The 20,551-nt window shown below is 38.9% G+C and overlaps 2 protein-coding genes across 7 annotated transcripts in view; one reads left to right on the forward strand and one right to left on the reverse strand.

Moving 5' to 3' along the window:
• LOC106979711 (serine protease 58-like) overlaps positions 1-13,949 on the reverse strand; it is a 173,638-nt gene extending 159,689 nt beyond the window's left edge. For 2 of the 4 annotated variants that reach the window (XM_053215465.1, XM_053215467.1), the window contains exons 1-3: positions 13,606-13,949; positions 10,159-10,269; positions 4,191-4,259 (exon numbers count right to left, since the gene is read on the reverse strand). In XM_053215465.1, the coding sequence (XP_053071440.1) occupies positions 4,191-4,259; positions 10,159-10,268 (179 nt within the window). In that variant the 5' untranslated portion in view covers position 10,269; positions 13,606-13,949. Of the gene's footprint in view, positions 1-4,190; positions 4,260-10,158; positions 10,270-13,605 lie in introns of those variants that run through there. The other 2 variants (XM_053215466.1, XM_053215463.1) reach the window with 2 other exon arrangements.
• Positions 13,950-14,092: 143 nt separating this feature from the next.
• Positions 14,093-20,551, forward strand: part of GLS (glutaminase) — an 83,360-nt gene continuing 76,901 nt past the window's right edge. For 2 of the 3 annotated variants that reach the window (XM_027054519.2, XM_027054525.2), the window contains exon 1: positions 14,093-14,711. In XM_027054519.2, the coding sequence (XP_026910320.1) occupies positions 14,323-14,711 (389 nt within the window). In that variant the 5' untranslated portion in view covers positions 14,093-14,322. The remainder of the gene's footprint in view (positions 14,712-20,551) is intronic. The other variant, XM_027054516.2, reaches the window with a different exon arrangement.

The following is a 20,551-nucleotide window of genomic DNA, read 5'->3' on the forward strand; positions in this document are numbered from 1 at the left end:
TGTGACACACACTAGAAACAAGGTTCAACGATGTACCTGGTAGGCACATTTCTGCTGAGAGCTCAGGAGAAGTGCCTGGAGGCAGTACTTGTGGTTTATCTCTTCTTTCATAGTTAGTGGCCCCTGCACTTCCTTTTTCTCAAATCCCTCTTTCTACATAAAGTTTAATTTTGCTCCAGAACATTTGTGAATGTTGAAATCAGTGAACAGGGTGAAAGAAAGGAAGTGAATTAAAGAGGAAGTAGGAAGAGGCCAGGTCCTTGATGGAGGCATTTTCTTTTTCTTGGTTCCTGCATGTGGCACAAGGAAGACCCCCAAAATCTGACATCAGTTGGCTAGAGTAATGTTATCCAGTTGTCCATGGGCGGTAGTGGGGGTGGGGGTGGGTCTTTCACTATATCTTCTGGTCGACTTTATTGGTTAGTAAATCTTGAACTCCAGCAGCAAGTATTTCCTGTATGCTTTCTCCATGCCAGACTCTGGCCATGAGAGAAGTACCCACACTATTCTGCCCTTAGAAACCTATAGTCTGGTAGGGGAGAAACAGTCATACATTTTCATTTGCTTGAAAGAAAAGAACAGGGTGCCATGAGAGTTCTTAGCAAGGAAACATATGTGAGGAGGTGACATTTAAGCTGAGACCTGAAGAGTAAGATTTCATCAGTAATAAAGAGAAAAGGTGAGGGTTTCAGGCAGAGGGAACAGCATGTGCAGAAGCAGTGACAGTTTCCAAATCACAATATAGAAGGGCCTTAGAGGCAGCAATTCGAATGATGGGCTAGAAGCTATTTTCACATAGCATTTTACATAAGATTTATAAAATATCAATTGTGGATATCAAAGGAAAGATGGGCTTGATATATATTATAAGAGATACTGCACCCCAAATCTCCTTTGTGCTACTACTATGCAGGAGACATGAGATAGGTCAGGCCTGTTTGAAGACCCAAAAGAAGGCAATTGTGGCCAAAGCATAAACCTCAATGAGAGACTGGCTGAAGATGAAGCCACAATTCAGGTAGAGCCGAGGAGCCTTACTGGGCAGGTTACAAATTGTTAATTTTATCCTAAGTGTAATGGGGAGCCATTAAAGGTTTTAAGCTGGAGAGTAACATGATCTGATTTTACAGTTTAAGATCACTTGAGCTTCTTGATAGAAATGAATTGCAAGGGACAGAAGCTAATTGCAATGGTCCTGTCCCTGAGCAATACATATGTATTCCTTGTTTAATTCTCACAATAGCCCCCCAAAATGGGGGAACTGATGCCCTCTGAGGTTATATAAACTGCCCAGCATAACACTAGGAGAAGAAAAAAAATGTATACAATTTGTTTTATTATTGTGCAGTTAATGCATGGGACATACCAATAAAATCTCAATGATTGTTTTGTCATAAAATTCTGTCAGTAGGTGATGGTCATATCCAGAATGCAGTGATCCCAAAAGGGTTTATATGTGTTTTTGCAGCAAGGAAGTTCCTGACCCCAGCTGCTCATCCAAGAGATAGTAGATACAGCCATGTATGATTAAAGCTATTATAGGATTTTGCTCTTAAAAACCTTTCTTATCATTGTTAAATGTGCAAAAGACCTCTTTTCACTGTTTGGACCTTTTTGTCAGGTTGTTTTCCAGGAATGGTTGCTAGGAGCGAAAGAGTTTTATTATTTAGAGCTAAGGGGAGCCTAGATATCCCATCATCTTAAAAAGTACAAAAAGAAAAAAAAAAACCCCTACTCTGCAACACCATTTGTACCAGTCCACCTGCTTTTTATTTATTTGTGGTTATCTCTTTTTGCTAATGATTCTCTGAAAGCACACACTAAGGCTTGTACCTAAATACTGTCCTGGAGACTACTGGAGGAGTCTGACTGCCAGGGCCCTTCAGAGCCAACAGCTGCTTCTACTAACAGTGAGTACATGCATGCTAAGTGACTACAGAGGCCCCTGCCATCAGTGTGAGTGCCAGCTGCCTGCACAATGCATGACTTACCCTTGAACATGGTTGCCTTTACATTCTGATGATGCTTACCACTGGGGGAAACCCCACCAAGACTGAAGTTGTACCAAGCACGTTACAGAGACACTGTTCCACATCTGGGACAACTTCTCACCCAGGTCCTGAAGTTCCTAGCTGGGTATCCCTTTGTGCCCTCTCATACCACCCCTTAACAGTATCTTTGCTTATTAACCTAAAAGTATGTGTGCCCTTTTGCTCTTACAAAACTGCCATGTGCTAGGCTGTTTATAGCTTTTGTCTAGTCACTAAACTTAAAACATTGTTTAACCTTGTTTGATATTTATAATGTGTCACCTGCAATTATTACGGTACCTGTTGGAAACAAATAGACATAAGACCCATCAGTAAGTGTCTAATAATCTCTAGATAAAAGTCACAACTGCGTGTAACCAGAATCACATGCTCAGAATCACAGTTCAGATCCACATGGCACCCTTGAGGTCACTTAGGCCAAGCTTCCATTTAATAGACGAAGGAACTGAGGCAGTGACAGGTCAAGGGATTTATCCAGGCCAATCAGCAGGGTAATGGGCAAGCTGGAGCTATTCCAGTCTCCTCAGTCTCAGTTCAGAAAGCCTTTAGAGATATACATATATTATTAAACTTTTTAATATATAAACATAAATTCAGTCCTCAGAATTGGACTTAACATTTATTTACTGGATCTCTTACTGTACAAGGACTGGATTTTCCTCCCAACATTTGGGCAGATACTAGCAAATATACACACTGAAGTCACTTCCCTTGACCCATGTCATAAATTATTGAGAGCAAACTGCAATTATGATGGAGACTAAGTTTATCTCCAGAATGTCCACCTTTGTTCCCCATCCTCACTTCTCTCTTCTTTCTTTGGTATTCCTCCCGGCCTTGCTGATATCTTTTTTTTTTTTTTTTTTTTTTTGAGAGAGAGCGAGAGAGGGTGCAAGTGAGTGAGGGGCAGAGAGAGAGAGAGAGAGAGAGAGAGAAAGAGAGAGAGAAGTGAGGCTCATCCGAGGTGGGGCTTGTGCTCACCTGAAACAGGTCATGAGCCTACCTGAAGTGGGGCTTGAACTCACAAAGACCTGAACCAAAGTCAGATGCTTGACTGACTGAGACACCCAGGCACCCGCAGTCTTGCTGGTATCTTAAGATACGTATCCCAACCTATACATGGGCCCTTGGCCTTCCACACTTACAACATAAGATAATGCTTTATGTCTAGACCTTTTCCCATCTCATTTCCTCCTTTGCCTACATAAACTTACCTATATAGTATACACTTTCCTCTTAGTTTCTTCTCTCAGGTATGATGTTAGCAAAGCTCATGTGCTAATTACAACATAAATGTGTCCCTGTCTTTGCCTATCATGAGATGTTATCACTTTATCAGTCACTGTCTTGAATTACGATATTATTTCACTCTCTTGAGTTACGATATTATTTCTAGAAACCTCTATTAAAATGTAAGCAATGATGGAAAGAGCCCAAATGTCCATCAACTGATGAATGGATAAAGAAGAGGTGGTAGATATATACAATGGAATATTATTTGGCAATCAAAAAGAATGAAATCTTGCCATTTGCAACAACATGGATGGAACTACAGTGTATTATGCTAAGGGAAATAAGTCAGACAAAAACAAATATCAAATGAATTCACTCATATGTGGAATTTGAGAAACAAAACAGGTGAACACAGGGGAAGGGAAGCAAAAATAAGATAAAAACAAAGAGGGAGACAAACCACAAGAGATTCTTAAATACACAGAACTGAGTGTTGCTGAAGGGGTTTTGGGTGGGGGGTGGGCTTAATGGGTGATGGGCATTAAGGAGGGCACTTGTTCAGATGAGTACTGGGTGTTATAAGTAAGTGATGAATCACTAAATTATATTCCTGAAATCATTATTACACTACATGTTAACTAACTTGGACTTAAATTAAAAAAAATAATAATAAAAGCTACCTAAATAAAAGCTACCTAATAAAAGCTACCTATATATACACATACACACACACAACGTTAGCCAGGAGGTAAAATCCATGAAGGCGGTACTGTGTGAAAACAATACACCCTGCTAGAATTAAACTGTAAGCCTGTCCCTCCCCAAGTTATAAGCATTTGTGTCACACCTCTTTCAGTAGAAATATAATAGCATCTGGTGCTCAATACAAGTGTATCTAATATATACCAAGTCTGTAGATGATTCTGGATGTTTTCTTTTTCTCCAGCTGGAACACATAGGTCAGTGACTACGCAACTGTAAGATTAAATAAGGGATGGATTATGAAGACATCCTTTTTTTTTTTTTTTTGCCTTGATTCAAATTATATTTCTTAACTTTGGAAGTTAATTGTGGAAATATGAACTGCCAGTCAGAAATGGCATTCAACTGAAAAAGCGTAAAATATGCTTATTTGAATTCACAGATTCAAATATTTTGGGCACACACTTTTGGGTAAATGGTCATTCTATAGGCTGACCTTTATATGTGCAGCCAATTATGATTGGCTTCTCTATTATCTAATGTTCTTTCTCCCACCTTCCTTTCATACTAGATGGATCAATTACGACAATGTTTTCTTGTGGTAAAAATAGCCCTCAAATCACAGAAGCTTAAAATGACAAAGTTTCTTTCTCTGACCTCAGAGACCAAGGTAGACAGAGAAGCTACCAATTTTAAGCATGAACAGTTATAGTGACATAGGGAAAGAGAGAGTAGAAAATAATGCATTGGCTTTTTGAGCTTATAGTATTTCCCCAGCCACAGCAAGTTGCATGGATACATCCAAACTTTAGGGAGCACTCCAACTTTAAGATGTGCGATCCAAAACAGTTGAACACTGAAAATATTTAGTAGAGAGTGCTAATATCACTTCAGATTACTTGTAATTTCCTAAACCTACCATTTAACTTAATTCTTTTTTGTTCTTGAAAGAATGCTTTTGTCAGCCTTATACACCTGGATTTCTACCTAGTAAATGCCACTTCTTTTCTAGAATATTCCATAATCTCCCTGATAGAATTCATTTCTAGATCATCTTTATCCATTGAATATACACATATATGTGATGTTTACAGTATCTAGACATACATATATATATATATATATTTTTTTAATATTAATTAATTAAGAGCATGCACATGTGAGAGCAATCCGGGGAGGGGCAGAGGGAGAGAAATAAAGAATCCCAAGCAGGCTCCATGATGTCAGTGCAGAGCCTGACATGGAGCTTGATCTCATGAACCATGAGATCATGACCTGAGCTGAAATCAAGAGTTGGATGCTTAACAGACTGAGCCACCTAGGCACTCCTAGACTAATATATTTTAATAAGGAATTTATGTTTATCTGAGTTTCATCTACCTCCTCAAAAGACCATGTTTTCCTTACTCATCTACATAATCTTAGTTCCCATCATGGTGGTTGGTGCAAGTAGATAGTCACTAAAAAAAGGTGCCCATAAAGTCCTTTTGCAGTTTTAATTTTTTTTCAATATGTGAAATTTATTGTCAAATTGGTTTCCATACAACACCCAGTGCTCATCCCAAAAGGTGCCCTCCTCAATACCCATCACCCACCCTCCCCTCCCTCCCACCCCCCATCAACCCTCAGTTTGTTCTCAGTTTTTAAGAGTCTCTTATGCTTTGGCTCTCTTCCACTCTAACCTCTTTTTTTTTTTTTCCTTCCCCTACCCCATGGGTTTCTGTTAAGTTTCTCAGGATCCACATAAGAGTGAAAACATATGGTAACTGTCTTTCTCTGTATGGCTTATTTCACTTAGCATGACACTCTCCAGTTCCATCCACGTTGCTACAAAGGGCCATATTTCATTCTTTCTCATTGTCACGTAGTACTCCATTGTGTATATAAACCACAATTTCTTTATCCATTCATCAGTTGATGGACATTTAGGCTCTTTCCATAATTTGGCTATTGTTGAGAGTGCTGCTTTGCAGTTTTAATTTTTAATACTTCTTCTTTGCGAAATAATAGAGAAGGAATTTACTCAAGATTCAAATAAAATTGTGAGATGTTCATTTTTCTAATATATTTCCTTTATTTTCTTGTTAATAAACTCCCGTTACATTCATTAAGGCTCAATTGAATTACTGAAAATGATATTATTTAAAATGATGATGGAGATCTTGAAAGCTAAAAGATCTACATCCTCCTGTCTAGTCGGGAGATATCTGCACATAAATAATTAGAGTAATGCAATAAATGAAGATATTACCAAGTAAGTCCTGATCTGGAGAGAAAGAACCCTTTAACTCTGCCTAGGGAGGTCGGCGATGGCTTCCCAAAGGAGATGACATTTGAGCTAAGTTTTAGAAAAGACAAGAGATAGTCAGATGAGAATAGTAAGGGGGTAATGGTAGGGGTAAAAGCCACAGCATCAAGAAATGTGTGCTACTTTTACGGCAATTCACTGAAATGTTGAACAGACTAAGATTTGCAGACTAAGACTGTACCTACCTGCCAATCTCAAATGGATGTTATGAGGGTAACAACTGTTATGAGGGTAAATGTGTGGTTATATAAAAAATTGGAGAGCACCAATGTACATAAGATGGAGACCTTGTAGGGTCAGTGGAATTTTGATGGGTAGGGAAAGGGGTTTAAGACATACCATCTTACCATATAAGATGGTAAGAATCGGATAAGCATGACTCCAAGGAGAAAAGTTGGTTAAGTGAGGGAAAATCGATCATTTTGGCAAGTAAGGAGGATATCAAGTTAAAGTTCAAACACTAATCAATCAGGCACAAGTATAGAAGTCTAGTTTAGCAGCAGAAAAAGCTGGTTGTCTTAATATGGCTCAATATTTTTTTGTTGGAAGAGAAAGGAAGCAAATCTGGAGTTATAAAAGTGATTCAGAGTCCAAACGGGGGTAAGCTTCTTAATGCTCATTGTATCTCCAATTCCATGCCTTTAAATCATGCAAGGCTATTTATCATATGTGGCCCTCAAACAATATGCAAATAGGTTAAGCACAGATACATAATTTAGTAGGGTTAAAAAAATGAAAAAGGGAATGTGATAAATTGTAATTCAAGGAAAAGAGAAAGACACAAAGAATCTTCTATAGTGTGATATTGAATCAATCAGGATGTCTTAACAGAAACCTAGATTCAAACTGATTTAAATAATAAGGAAATGTACCATATATAACAAAGGAGGACAGGCATCAGAACTGGTTGATCATGAATATAAGCAGTAGCTCAAGAATATCATGGGGATTCCAGAGTCCTTCTAGCTCTCCACTCTCTTGGCCTAGGTGTGTTGGGTTTGTCTTAAGGGTAGCTCCTCTCTTTCATAGCAAGATAGCTACAGCAGTTTCAAGGGGAATAGAATTTCCATGGCTGGCTAGGACTAATCATGTGGGGTAGAACATGTGCTGGGGAATAAAGCTTAAAGAAACTTACACTGCTATCATCATCTGATTGCTCAGGACAGAGTTGGAAACATGGCAGCCAATAGGCCAAATTATCATTGCAGATGTTTTGTTTGACTAGTGTGGTGTTAAAAAAAATTGAATGAGCTGCTCACTTGTGTAAGTCAGAAGATTTTATTTATTTTTAAAAATCATACTTCTGTATTATCTTAAAGAATCCAAAAGTCTAGCTAATTGTGCCTGCATTCCACTTATCTAAAGCTGGCTGGAGTACATTAGTTACATCCCCTTTGGACAGAGCATTCCAATTCTAATTTACTGGAGCCTCATCATTCCCTAATATGTAATAACCTGGCCTGCTTTACTCAAGTTACCCACTGAGCCTTTCATTGGGGAAATAATTCCAAAGATTTTTAAGAGCTTTGTGGCATTTTTGTAATCATGAACATGTCTCTTACAGGCATTTGTCCAATGGTTCAAAAGAATAGAAGGCAAGAGCCACATCTAGCTGGAGAGTGTGTCTTTGCCAATTCCATTGTACAAATTGAGTGACTTTATTAACTTATAATTTTCATAACCATAAAACTTAGCGTTTGACATCCGTCCCCAATAGAATTGTTACAAAGATAAATAGCTTCTTTACCTTCAAAGGAAGTAAGAATGTATTCTTATTCATATTTTATCAATGAAAGAATTGCTTTCATATTTATGCTTGATAGCCAAGAAACAAATATTTTTTTCTATAAGATTTTCAGTCAAATATTAGTCATTCTTACCTTTGTAAAGCTTCACTTCAAGGATACTGCCTGTTGGTTACACTCTTGAAGTGTATTTACAAAGTAGCTCTATTACTTCCTAGTTGTATCACCCATCATTGGTTAAACAAAATTAAATAAAGTTTAAAAGGAACCATTAAAAAGTGAAAATTGGGGGTGCCTCGATGGCTCAATAGGTTAAGTGTCTGACTCTGGATTTTGGCTCATGTCACGATCTCACGGTTTGTGAGTTCAGGCCCCACGTCTGGTTCTGTGCTGGCAGAATGGAGCCTACTTGGATTTCTCTCTCTCTCTCTCTCTCTCCCTCTTTCTGCCCCTCCCCTGCTGGTGCGCTCTCTCTCAAAATAAAACTTTATAAAAAAAGTGAAAATTGGATTTGTAGTATCTTATACACTTATAATTGTTAGAGAAAAGAAACAGCTTTCAACATTATAATAAGGCTTTTCTTTAATTATGAAATATTTCAAACATAGAAAAAGAAAGAATATAACAAACACCTGTGCATCAACTACTAAGGTACCATATTTGCTTCAAATTTAAAAAATTATTTTTTAAAAAATCAATCATTACAGATATAGTTGAAGTTATCTGTATACATCTCTTCAATCCCATTTCTCATTATAAACACCCAAAAATAACAGCCACTGCAATGAATTTGATGTTTATTAATCTTATGCATATTTGAAACTCTTAAACCATGTATCCATAAATCTATAAACAATGTATTGTTTTGCATGTCATACAATTTTATAATCATGGTATAATACACATATTCAGCTGACACTTGCCTTTTCTCAAAATTATTTTTGAGACTTACCCACTTTAATACATGATACTGTATTAATTTTAATGTACAGTACTCTGCTATATGCAAATATCACATTATTTTAATTCATTCTCCTACTGATAAACATTTAGGCTGTTTCTACAGAGACTTTTTTTTAAGTTTATTTATTTTGAAAGAGAGAGAGTGCGCATGAGTGGGAGAGGGGCAGAGAGAGAGGGAGAGAAAGAATCCGAAGCAGGCTCCACACTGTCAGTGCAGGTACTGATGTGGGGCTCGAACTCACCAACTGTGAGATCATGACCTGAGCTGAAATCAAGAGTCGGATGCTTAAACGACTGAGCCACCCAGGCACCCTACAGAGATTTTTTTTAAATACATCAGTTTGTTGTACTCTTGGGGGTGCATATGAATGAAGCTGTGCCTCAGAACATACCACATGGTATTGTTACTGTGAGAAGCAGCTCAATCATGAATCATACTTTCTTTTCTGGAGTTGCGTTGCTTCTTGTGACATAAGTGGACAGAGGGAATCACATACTAACTATAAATGTCAGATGCTTAAAAAGTATAGACAGATTTGAAGGAATTCATGCTATACAGAGGATAAATACTGATTCCTCTTTGCCCCAGAACATCAAAATACATTACTGTGGATGATGACTGTTTTAAAAAATGTCTGAATTTTGAATTTAATTCCATAATTTCAGTGAAGTTCAGTAATTGGTTTCTGGATTAGTAATGTGACTTTACCATTGGGTGAGCATAAAAATCCAGGCTCATTTTTCTTTTTTGGAGCTTAGAAAAATGTGACAAATTTCAGATACTGAAGCAGCGTTAGGTTTCATAGCATAAAACCAATATAGCATAATGGATATGAAGCTCACACTTTAAACCACTAATTTTCCCTAATTAAATCCAAATATAAATGACATATTAAAATATCACTCAAATATTTTCTACCTGAACTTTGGTTTTGATTGTCCCTGAAAAAGAATGGCTATTCTGACTGTCCCCTCAGTGATAGTCAGTTTCAACTGCTCTGGAGGTTAATGCCTATCTTTTAGAGGTCTCAAATTCTCTCTGTAGTCCATATTTAGTCTCATGGCGGCCTAGTCATCTTCATTGAAGTTAGATGATATACCAGTCAACCTAACTTAAGTATTATATAGTAATAATTCCTAAATTGAAATTACTTACAGGAAGGATTCTTTCTCTTCATATTCTTTGTCAATCACAGTCATCTTCAAGTTTGTTCCATTATTCTGGGACCCAGGTGAAAGGGGCATCCCATCTTTGGGACATGCCATTCTTGTCATACAAGGAAAAGAGAGATGTCAGAACTATGTAGCAAACATCACTTCCTTTAATATTTCACTGAACAAATCAAGGCAAAGGGCCAAGCCTGCTGTTAAAAGTAGGGAGGTAAAGTCCTCCCATTAGAACGGACATAAATATTTGGGAACAGTAATTCAATTTACCTAGAGGTTGTTTTCATTCTCAAGAAGGTATCCTTTTGATTGACTTTTGCAATGTTTATAAAATCTTTTTTTTTTTTTTTTTAGGTTTTCCTAATTATACAAGCAAGACTGTCTTATCTCTGACATGGGGTTTAGTCCAATTTAATATTTTCTATCACACTACAAAAAATAAGAGTTAAAATTACTTTCAAAAATAAGTAAATATCTAGAGAAACCATGCATAAAATTGTGATCTAAGTGTAACCAATATTAACTTATAAGCTGATATAATTTTCCTCTGAATGAAGGAAAGTAACTGATTACCACCCCACTCCAGTTCCAGCCATCAGGGGGCCCACAAAAAGAATTTTATATGGTTGTTATTTAGGATGATACCATATAAGTAGTCTCTTCAGGTCTCATGAAAATTTCACCATTTTTGTGTGATGTCACAAGGAAGAGAGGCTTAACATACATAGGTGGCAAATAATAGATTTTTAGATTTAATTATATATGACATGCACATTCAGTCAATCTTTTCTTTTCAATCTAGTAATTCTTCCTTCTGTATTACTTTTTAAAAGTTATTTGTAAACAGCTGGTACCATGGGCACTGAATCCAGTTTTACTTAATCTTACTGTCTTTGCAGCAGTCCAAAGATACCTTGGAAATTATTGGTTTATTTTCTAAAAATAAAGCAAATGATCTCATTTTGGGGAGCCAGCTTCTTCTTAAATGATATTTTACAATTAGATGGTTTAAAACAACTCTGTTTGGCTTTTTAATAACAAATGTGACAATCATGTGCAACAGAATTTATTCACTTATGGAATAATAATAATAATATTTATAGCTAACACTTATAGAATGCTACTGGCATTGTTCTCAGTGCTATATATATATATATATATATATATATATATATATATTCATTTAATCCTCACAACCCTGTGAGATAAGATACTAATATTATCCCCATTTTATACATGAGGGATCCATAATAACTTTAATACATATCTAAATTCAACTTTGGAATAGTAAGTCATGTTTGACAGGGTTTATCAGCAAGACTAGGAAGCTGGCCAGTTAAAGCAGGAAACAAACAGAAGAAAGGGAAGTAGTAGCAGAAGCTGTTTAGAGGTTTCCTGAATCTTACTCTATTCTCTTAACAAAATTCAAACAAACAAAATAGTGAGTCAATTCTTTTAAGCTATTAGGCAAAGGAGAATTATTTTCCACTTAGCTTTAGGTCAACAAATAATAACCTTTTGGTTCTGGTGAAAGGCAAAATCTGGAACTTATACATAGGTTACATTATGATCTTGAAACATTAGCCTTTTTTAATCTTCAAAAGAACACAGGAACTCTAGTTAGATTGTTCTTCTAGTTAGAACAGAAACAAAATGCATAAATTCCAATTTTTCCTTTGGATGGTTCATATCTGCTTAATGGCTATGGGACTACAACCTCTTGTGGGATAGCTGCACTTATCTACTGGCAAAGAGGAGTCTAAGAGTAGCTCTGACAATCCAGCCACCTATTAATCTGGAGATTATCTATTTGTAGTTATTTTAGTGGACTGTTGTATGTGTATAAAATGTTTTTATAGGGACAGATTTTGTTTTCCATGATGATATAATTTAACAAGTAAATAATTAATCTAATGGAAATAGTAATTAACTCCAATTCATGGTAGCTCAGTTGTATTTGATTAAAGAAACATTAACTGAAGATTAAAAAATATTATATATGATGAAGAAAGGAATCAAATTAAAGTATGAATGACTCAAACTTTAATTCTATTTATAGTACTTTTAATTTTCTGTCTATAACTTTTTCATGGTTTTCACAAAGAAAGGGTTAAATTGCATCAGACTCTAAGTCCTTCTAAATGTTAGGACTAACGTGTCCATTTTTACTAGCTCATGCATGGAAGCAGAAACTCTAGAAAATAATATATTACTAGGTTTGCTTTCCATACTTGTTAAGTATACTATAAAGCATTTAAGCCTTTAAAAAATGAAAGAAATTTACAAAGAATTTTCATAGGAAAATTAGAGAAGCTAAGAGAAAAGCTAGGAGGAAAATAAGAACTGGATGTCAATAGCTTGGAAGTGGAGAGAAAGGAAACAGTCAAAACTGATAACCAGTTATATCTAAGAGGTCACACTATTCAGGTTTATGTCATTGACAAGTCACTGGAAAGGTTAGGCAGGGCTGATATTCGTTACCTCTCCTCCAAAAGTTGATGTTCCTTTTCCTGAACACTGTATATTATTACTTTGACTCTTCAAATTTTAGTGACAGGTAATGTTAAGTAGTAATAAAAGCCCTCTAAATAATTTGCAATTGTCTGAACTTTTTTTTTTTTAAGGCGATACTTAACCGATTTACACATGATAGCCTTTTCCAGGTTCTTCCGGTTAAAGAGCAGATAGAAAAAATTTAAACATGAGCAAGACTCTGACATGCCAAAGGTCACAATAGCCTGTAGGGTACAGATTTCCTATTAATCTAGTGCAATATTTTTAGATTCATTAGATTACTAATGCACCTAGTTAATGCACCTGACGCACACCCTTCCTGGTTCATAAAAATCATCCCCATTAACTTTTGTGGATCTATGCATTTAAACCTAATTGTTTCAAGAAACAGTCTAAAAACCTTTTGTCGTGAAGTGCATAGGTAGGCTCAGAGAAAAACTCAAGAGTTTATCAGATCCTTGGCTCTTTTCCCACAGACCAAATAGGATAAACAACAGATACTAGGCTGAAACGATTTAGAGAACCAGCACTCAGATGCTTCTATTTTAAAATGATGAAGCAGCTTTTAAAATACAAAAGTATCTACAATTATGCTTTCCAGCAAACTAGTGTCAAGGGAATCCTTGCTGTTCAAAAATATTTTTGAGATACCAGTGTACATTAAAAAAATAATTTTTAAAAAGGAAAGCAGTCGTATTCCGGAATTTCTCTCGCTCTTCGCCCTCCCCCGATCTCCCCTTCCAAATGGCTAAGTCGCATAGCTGAAAGGATTTTGCTCATTTTTTCCAAAACACTTCACATCTGGGGAGTGGCCAACTATGGAAAGTTTCAAGTAAATGTAACATTTGGGAGAGAGACGAAGCTCGTCTGGGGCTGCCTTTCCTGGACCGCGGCCCTCAGAGGTGTCTCCTCACGTCCTCACCGGATAGCCCGGGCCAGCTGCAAGCTTGGACCAGCCAAGCTCCGACGGCTCGGCCAGACGCCAGCTCCGGCCAATCCGAGTGGCTCCCGGCCACTCGGCTGCAGGGGCTCTTGCCGGTCAGTCTCCCCGACAGTTCGAGGCCCCAGAGTCCAGGAGCCAATCCGCTTCCTAAGTGACGAGACCCCTGACTCCCCAGTTTCCAACTAGGGCAGCCTCGCGGTTGGCGAAGCGAGAGGGAAGCGGCTACGCTAGAGCCCCTCCTGGCTCCCACGCCTCACACGTCAGTTCGGTTCCTCTCCCCGCCCCCTGCCAATCTCCACCCCGGCTCTCCGCGCACCCTACGCGGAGAGAAATTTGACTGCTCCAGTCACCAATCAGGAGAGAGGTCGGGAATCTGAGCCAATCGTAGCAGGGGAAGGAGGGAGGACGCGGGCGTCCTCCCGCCCCCGAGAGGGTGAGCGCGGAATGTCTCTGGCCCTCCCCTGCGCTTCAGCCTCAGTGCGGAATCCTCGGCGGCGTGAGGTGAAGCGGTGGCGGGCAGCCTCCTGAGCAGCAGCGGAGGCTGCGGGAACCGGAGTCCAAACCACACCCACGTCGCTGCTCCTATCCACTTCTGCCCTCTCGGTGTCCCACCGGAGACTGCGTTCCCAGAGGAGAGCGGCCGCCCACGCCCCGAGCATCCTCCCTAGTCTAGCGGGCGCTGACAGACCCGGCGGCATGATGCGACTGCGAGGCTCGGCGATGCTGCGGGACCTGCTCCTGCGGCCTCCCGCCGCTTCCTGCGCAGCTCTGAGGCGGGCACAGCCCCTCGTCACACTGTGCCGGCGTCCCCGAGGCGGGGGACAGGGGGCCGCGGGCGCAGCGGCCGCCGCGCGGCTTTACCCGTGGTGGGGCGGGGGCGGCCGGCCGGCGGGGCCCCTCGCGCGGGGACTGTCTAGCTCCCCTTCGGAGATCCTGCAGGAGCTGGGCAAGGGGGGCACGCAGCAGCAGCAGTCTGGGGCGTCGCCGCCCGCAGCCCCATCGGCTCCCAGCCCCAAGGACGGCCCCGGGGAGACGGATGCGTTCGGCAACAGTGAGGGCAAGGAGCTGGTGGCCTCGGGCGAAAAGTGAGTGTCTCCGCTAGGCGGAAGAGGCCTCCCCCGCGTGGGGCCCGGAATCGGGCCCGGGAGGGGCCTGCGGTGGGGCGGGATGGGAGCGGAGGTTCGAGAAAGAGAAAGAAAGAGATGCCGGGCGGCCTGCGCAGTCTGTGCCATGTGATTAGGTCCGGCCCCGCCCGCGCCTTCCCCGTCGGCGCCCCTCCGCTCGGCCCCCACTTCCCTTCCCCGCCCCTGGCGCGGGCCGCCCGGGAGGAGCCGCGGAGGGGCCGGAGCGGCCGGCCTGGGCCATTCCGCCCCCCCCCCCCCTCCCCGGCCCCGTCCTTTGGGGCTGCGGCTGCCTGGCCCGCGCCGCGTGCTCTGCTCCCCGGCTCCCGGCTGCAGCTCCTGGCCGCCTGCCCAGCTCTCCGTGGGTGATGCCACACGAACATCTCCACCGAGTGACATTTAGGAGTCGGGTGTTTAGCATACACTGCGCCTTCCTGACTCGTCATTTTTCAGGCTCAGGTTTCTTTCTCTCTAAGCCTGCCCTCCTTCGATCGCTCTGCCACCATCTCTTTAGAAGCCTAACGTGGCAGAATATTCTTAATATTTCTGGAGTGGCTTTCAGGCGTGCTGTCGAGCCATCTGGGGCACCGGAAATAATGTTTTCGAAAGGAGATTAAGGAGGAAGAGAGTCATGTGGCCGAGAAGGGGCACGCAGTACAAGACTACCTGTTTGCACTGGGGACCAGCTTTGGTCTGTCTAATGTCTTCCATGAGATGGGCGAATTTTTTAAAATAACCAAAATAGCCAAGATGAAATGTGGCTGGTAAAACGCTAGGAAAAATCCGAGTTATGTAGTTTTTGTGATTTAAATACTGATAGAATGTTAAGTCATCTATGCCACACAGCACTTTTGACTTAAAACGAAATTGGTTTTTCTTAACAAATGGGAAGCAATTTCTTGGTTATTTTGTATAAATATAAATGGATCCCAACTTTGTTTTCCGAATATGGGTAAAAATATAACCTGTATGCTTTCTTTATACTCTACCGTTTTGCTGACATTGTACTGACATTATGTGACCCGTTTTGCCACCCTGTCACTCACATTACTGTCTTCAGCTTCACATCACCTTAAGTCAAACTGAAAGTGTGGTGTGATTTTTATACTGAATCACAGGTCTGCTTAATGTTTCCTGTAATTGAAGTTGGCACCTTCCTAAAACATTCCAAGCTTAAGTTTTCCCAGACTGAAAAATGTTATTTTAATGATGGGCAAAATTTGTGGTATTCTGTGATAATGGTTTTGTGTCACAAAGTCTTAGGAGCATATAGGTAGGTCATTTAACATCTTTAGTTAGATGATTTAAATCCCTTCAAGGTCTGAAAAGCTAGACTTTTGTTAAATTTCTATCTCTCATGTTTTTTAGGGTCTAGAATGTGTATGCTTAATCTCATCTGGTACTCACTTGTACCTTATCATCTGGTTTACCAGGCATGAAACTAGTTTAAATACCTGAGCCCAGGGTTACAGAATTACAAAGTGCAATTGCTAGCATTTAAAAGTTGTCCTTGAAGGCTATGGGATGGGAATTGTTTTCTATTGAAAATGTCTTCCAGTTTGTGTCTTTTCAGTGGCACTAGTGTCCTTTTTTTTCCTTCTTGTCAGATAGGAAATTTAAGCTCATAAGAACTTTCTAGCTTCATTTCCTTCCAAATAAGAAATCGTCTCTTAGCAGTAACTTTGAAAACACTATTTTGGTTAATACTTACTGACAACGATACATAAAAAAAGGTCCTGTACTGAACCCCAACCACCAAAGAAAATCAGTCTAGGGAGGGAATCCTTCAAGAACATTTGCTCAGCTGACCTGGGAATTTGAATGGCCAATAAGACAATCTTGTTTACCTTAGTTCAAAGGAGTTTCTTTTTCTGCCACTGAAGTTTGGAATAATAGCTAGACTGGCTCAGGAGCAATCCAAGTACTATATATGATAATCCTGAGAGCTTTGAATCAAGGATTTCAAGAGTGAACCCCAGCTGTCTTGAATTCATATATACACTTGAAGAGCACTGGCCTCAAGATTGTTAAGACATTTTTAATCTTTTTAAAGATTATATTTCCTGAATGATCTGGTTTCCAAATGTAGTTTTCCTCTTTTGACTCCTTCCATTTTGCCTTTGTGTAATAAACATTTCTCTCATTCTGGGAGGTAAGCTTCCAGTTGATCCTGTTATCCTTTCTAATGCTCAGCTTCCAAAATCTAGTTCATCCCTCAGTCAGCAAGCCACCTGGGATGCCAGCACTCACGACTCTGCCAGGTTTTATGGAAGATTATTAAAAGAAATAACCATGTGAAATTAAATGAGTTAACATTTTGTAAAAGGCTTAGGACAACAATTTGGTATGTGTTAAAATAGTATATAAGTGTTTATTAAATAAGAATAAAATTGCTTCATCTTCATGTTGTAAAACATGACAAGGACATTAGCCTTTGAATTTTAGGCTCATACCTGAGAAATTTCTTTTTGTTTTTTTAGTTTCCAGAAAAAATTTCTCTTGAAAAATTATTGTACTTCTATTTGATTTGTACTGTTTGTCTTTTTGGCCTACTTACTAGTAAGCTTAGAGAATTTAATACTTAACCATAGCAATTTTATTAATTAACATGGCTAACATGTTTGCTTTTCCTCCTTTCCTTGGTCTGACTATATTTTATTAACCTTACTATATTATATTTTGGAAAGAGGTGGAATATAAGCAAGTTACCTACTTACCTTTTTTCCATAGTCAAATTCTTTGAACCAGTGTCATCCTAGGCTGTGCCATCTCCTTCAACCAACTTCAGTCTGGTTTAGATTCCTGGTTTAACTTAAGATTTTACTACTGTCTTAAATACCCTATAGAAAATATGATTTTTGCTTAGTTTTCCCTGTAGTGCACTTACTTAATTTTGTTGCTATCATTTTATCATTTTGAAAATCCACTTGGCTGTCTTCATTTTTTAAATTGTCCTCTTTGCTTTCCTGGCACTTTTTGGGTTTGCTCACTGAGTAAACCCTGAGGCTAAGGTCTTTGCTTCTTTCCCACTTGTCTGCCTTCTCCACAGCATGTGCCTTCTCTCAACTTTGCCTCTCATGATAATATTTCATCTTTCATCCAAACTCTTCTCACGTTTATGTCCATGTATTTGATGACCCAAATTAAAAGTCTGTACCCCCATATCCATTCTTTTGTCTCATTTCAGTCTTTTGAGATTGTTTATAGAGTTTTAATTTCAAACTACCACTCTCTTTCTAAAATACCAATACAGACTGGAATGAGCATTATATCAAAATCACAAACCATGCTGTAGCATTCAATATTCTTGATCAACCTTTATGCCGAATGCTTGCCCAGCATGGACATTTTACCTCACTGTTTCTTCTCCATCAAGCATGCCATGCTTCATTTCTATGAAGCTTGTGTGTATCCTATAGTGAAGAGTCCCTAAAAAGAGTTGCCAGGTTGGGATGAGGGACATTTTTGTTACCTTTTGTTTAGGCATTTTATTATTTAGTTAGGAGGGAAAATGATACAACCGAGAAGGACTAGGCTTGGAAAATATCAGCACATGTATGCTCTTTAGTAAAAGGGTAATTCATATAGGGTACGATATTGACAATACAGGATACAGTATTCCATTAAAACAATGAGATCATTTTTTCCCTATCAGATTGGCAGATGTTAAATCAAGTGATGCGGAGGGTGTGGGGAATAGGAACTCTTACATTGCTAGTGGAAGTATAAATTAGTTCAGCTATTTTGGAAGGTGGTTTGGTAGTATTTGTCAAAAACTGCATACCCATGATGAACTAATTGAATGTTTACTCATCTACGTGAAGTCATGGCATTTAAAAATATATTTTGGATTAAATATGCATAATTAAAAATGTATTAAAAGTGAAAGGAAACATTTTTATACTGGCTTCAGATAGTATGACTTTTGGTAGGTCATTTTTTTTAATATTTTAATTTTTAATTTTTTAGAGAGTGAGCAGGGGAGGGAGGCAGAGGAGGAGAGAGAGAAAATCTTTAAGCAGTCTCCACACTCCGCACAGAGCCCGACACAGGGCTCTATCCCATGACCCTGGGATCATGACCTGAGCTACCCAGGTGCCATGGTAGTTCATATTTATTAAATGGAAAGTGAGGGGCATAGAATCATTACATTGTATGCTGTGAGAATTGAATCTCAAGATTAAATGCTTATGCATTGCAGCAAACATTGAATTGGTCTATAGAACAGTACTTGATAATGAAGCTGAGACAGTGTTTGGCAGGTATAATTTCAAAGTGAAAGAACGTCCGTGAAATAGGTGACAAATTTTGTCATTCTTTAATGCATTTCCTTTTAATGTGTAAAAGTGAATGTATTTACAGTTCACTTAAAATCAAGATTGAAAGTATATTTGAGGGATTCCTCAACACCTCTGATTTTATTTGTGATTTCTTCCATTAAAATTTTTTTCAGGTTACAGTAACCAGTGAGCTTTAGTTTAGTGGCCATTTGAAGCATACACCATAACATTTTTTGCTGCCTGATACTTATATTAAACCACGGGTATCTATTTAGTCATGGCTATATCTGTGGTGACCTGTAATTAACGAACTGCATGCTACTTAATAATTTTTAGATGAAGTTCACTGAAAGCATAAATTAGATCCTGAACTTTAGTTTCTGAGTTTTAGCTTCTTCTTTTCAGGCTTTACTGTTTACAATGAAGTCTGCCTACTTCAAAATCAACTCACTCAGGAAATGACTACCACATTGAATTCAATTTTTTTATGAGGCGCTATGTAGGGAAAAGTAACAAGGGTTGGAAGGGCACTATTTTAGTCTGAAAAAAATAAATGTCACCTTGAAGAGAACTTTGTTGAAGATGTTTGTGGGTTTGAGTTTCAAAAAATTACTTGAAATAAGTAAAAAGCTATACTTCTTCCTTGTGACTACGAAGTGAAGAAAAATTATGGCTGTAGAAACAAGGTCTAATTGTAGGATTTGCATTCTTTAAGGAGCACACTCTTTAATTCCTGTATAAGTCAAGGAGTTGCCTGTCTGCCTTTTCACCTTTTAAGTCATTTGCTAGGAAGAATACTTAAGAAAGCTGAGTGAACAGATATATTTATAAAAATAATTACTAATTATTGATATCTCTGAGGTACATAGCTTTCAGGTAGAGATACTTAGGATTTTATCCTGGAATCTTCCTACTCAGGTATAAAATTGCTTTGCTTATGAAACATGGTGCATATAACTAATTACTGTACTCGTTACTTTTACTTTTCTGGCCACTTACAACACAGTAGAAGCATGATAATGTGTTTTCTTGGCTTCCTTTGGGGAGTATTCTCTGGTTTGTATGTAACATTATTGCTTATTGCTTTCTAAATATACGTTTATAGTGAAAACACTAACTTTAAAACGGAACTAACTTTAAAATGGAACTATTAATATTGCATAATGAACAATAACTTGGTAGATTTCAAGATTTGAATATATGTATATGTGTGTGGGTTTTTTTTGTTTTTTTGCCTGTTAATTTCTACTGCAGGCCTCTAAAGATTTTTAAATGGTCATCTTCATGAAGGTGTGAGTGACATAGGCACTTCCTTAAGATTCTTGGTGGGAGTTCTTAAGAGACAGAGAGAGAGAGAATCCAAGCAGGCTCTGCAGCTCATCACGGAGACTTGCTGTGAGGCTCGATCTCACAACCATGAGATCATGACCTGAGCTAAAATAAAGAGTTGGATGCCTAACTGACTGAGCCATCCAGGCACCCCAAGAGTACAGGCTTTTTAAGAACAGTTTTAAAACTGTGTGA

The sequence above is a fragment of the Acinonyx jubatus genome, chromosome C1 (assembly GCF_027475565.1).
Source record: "Acinonyx jubatus isolate Ajub_Pintada_27869175 chromosome C1, VMU_Ajub_asm_v1.0, whole genome shotgun sequence".
NCBI classification, from domain to species: Eukaryota; Metazoa; Chordata; class Mammalia; order Carnivora; family Felidae; genus Acinonyx; species Acinonyx jubatus.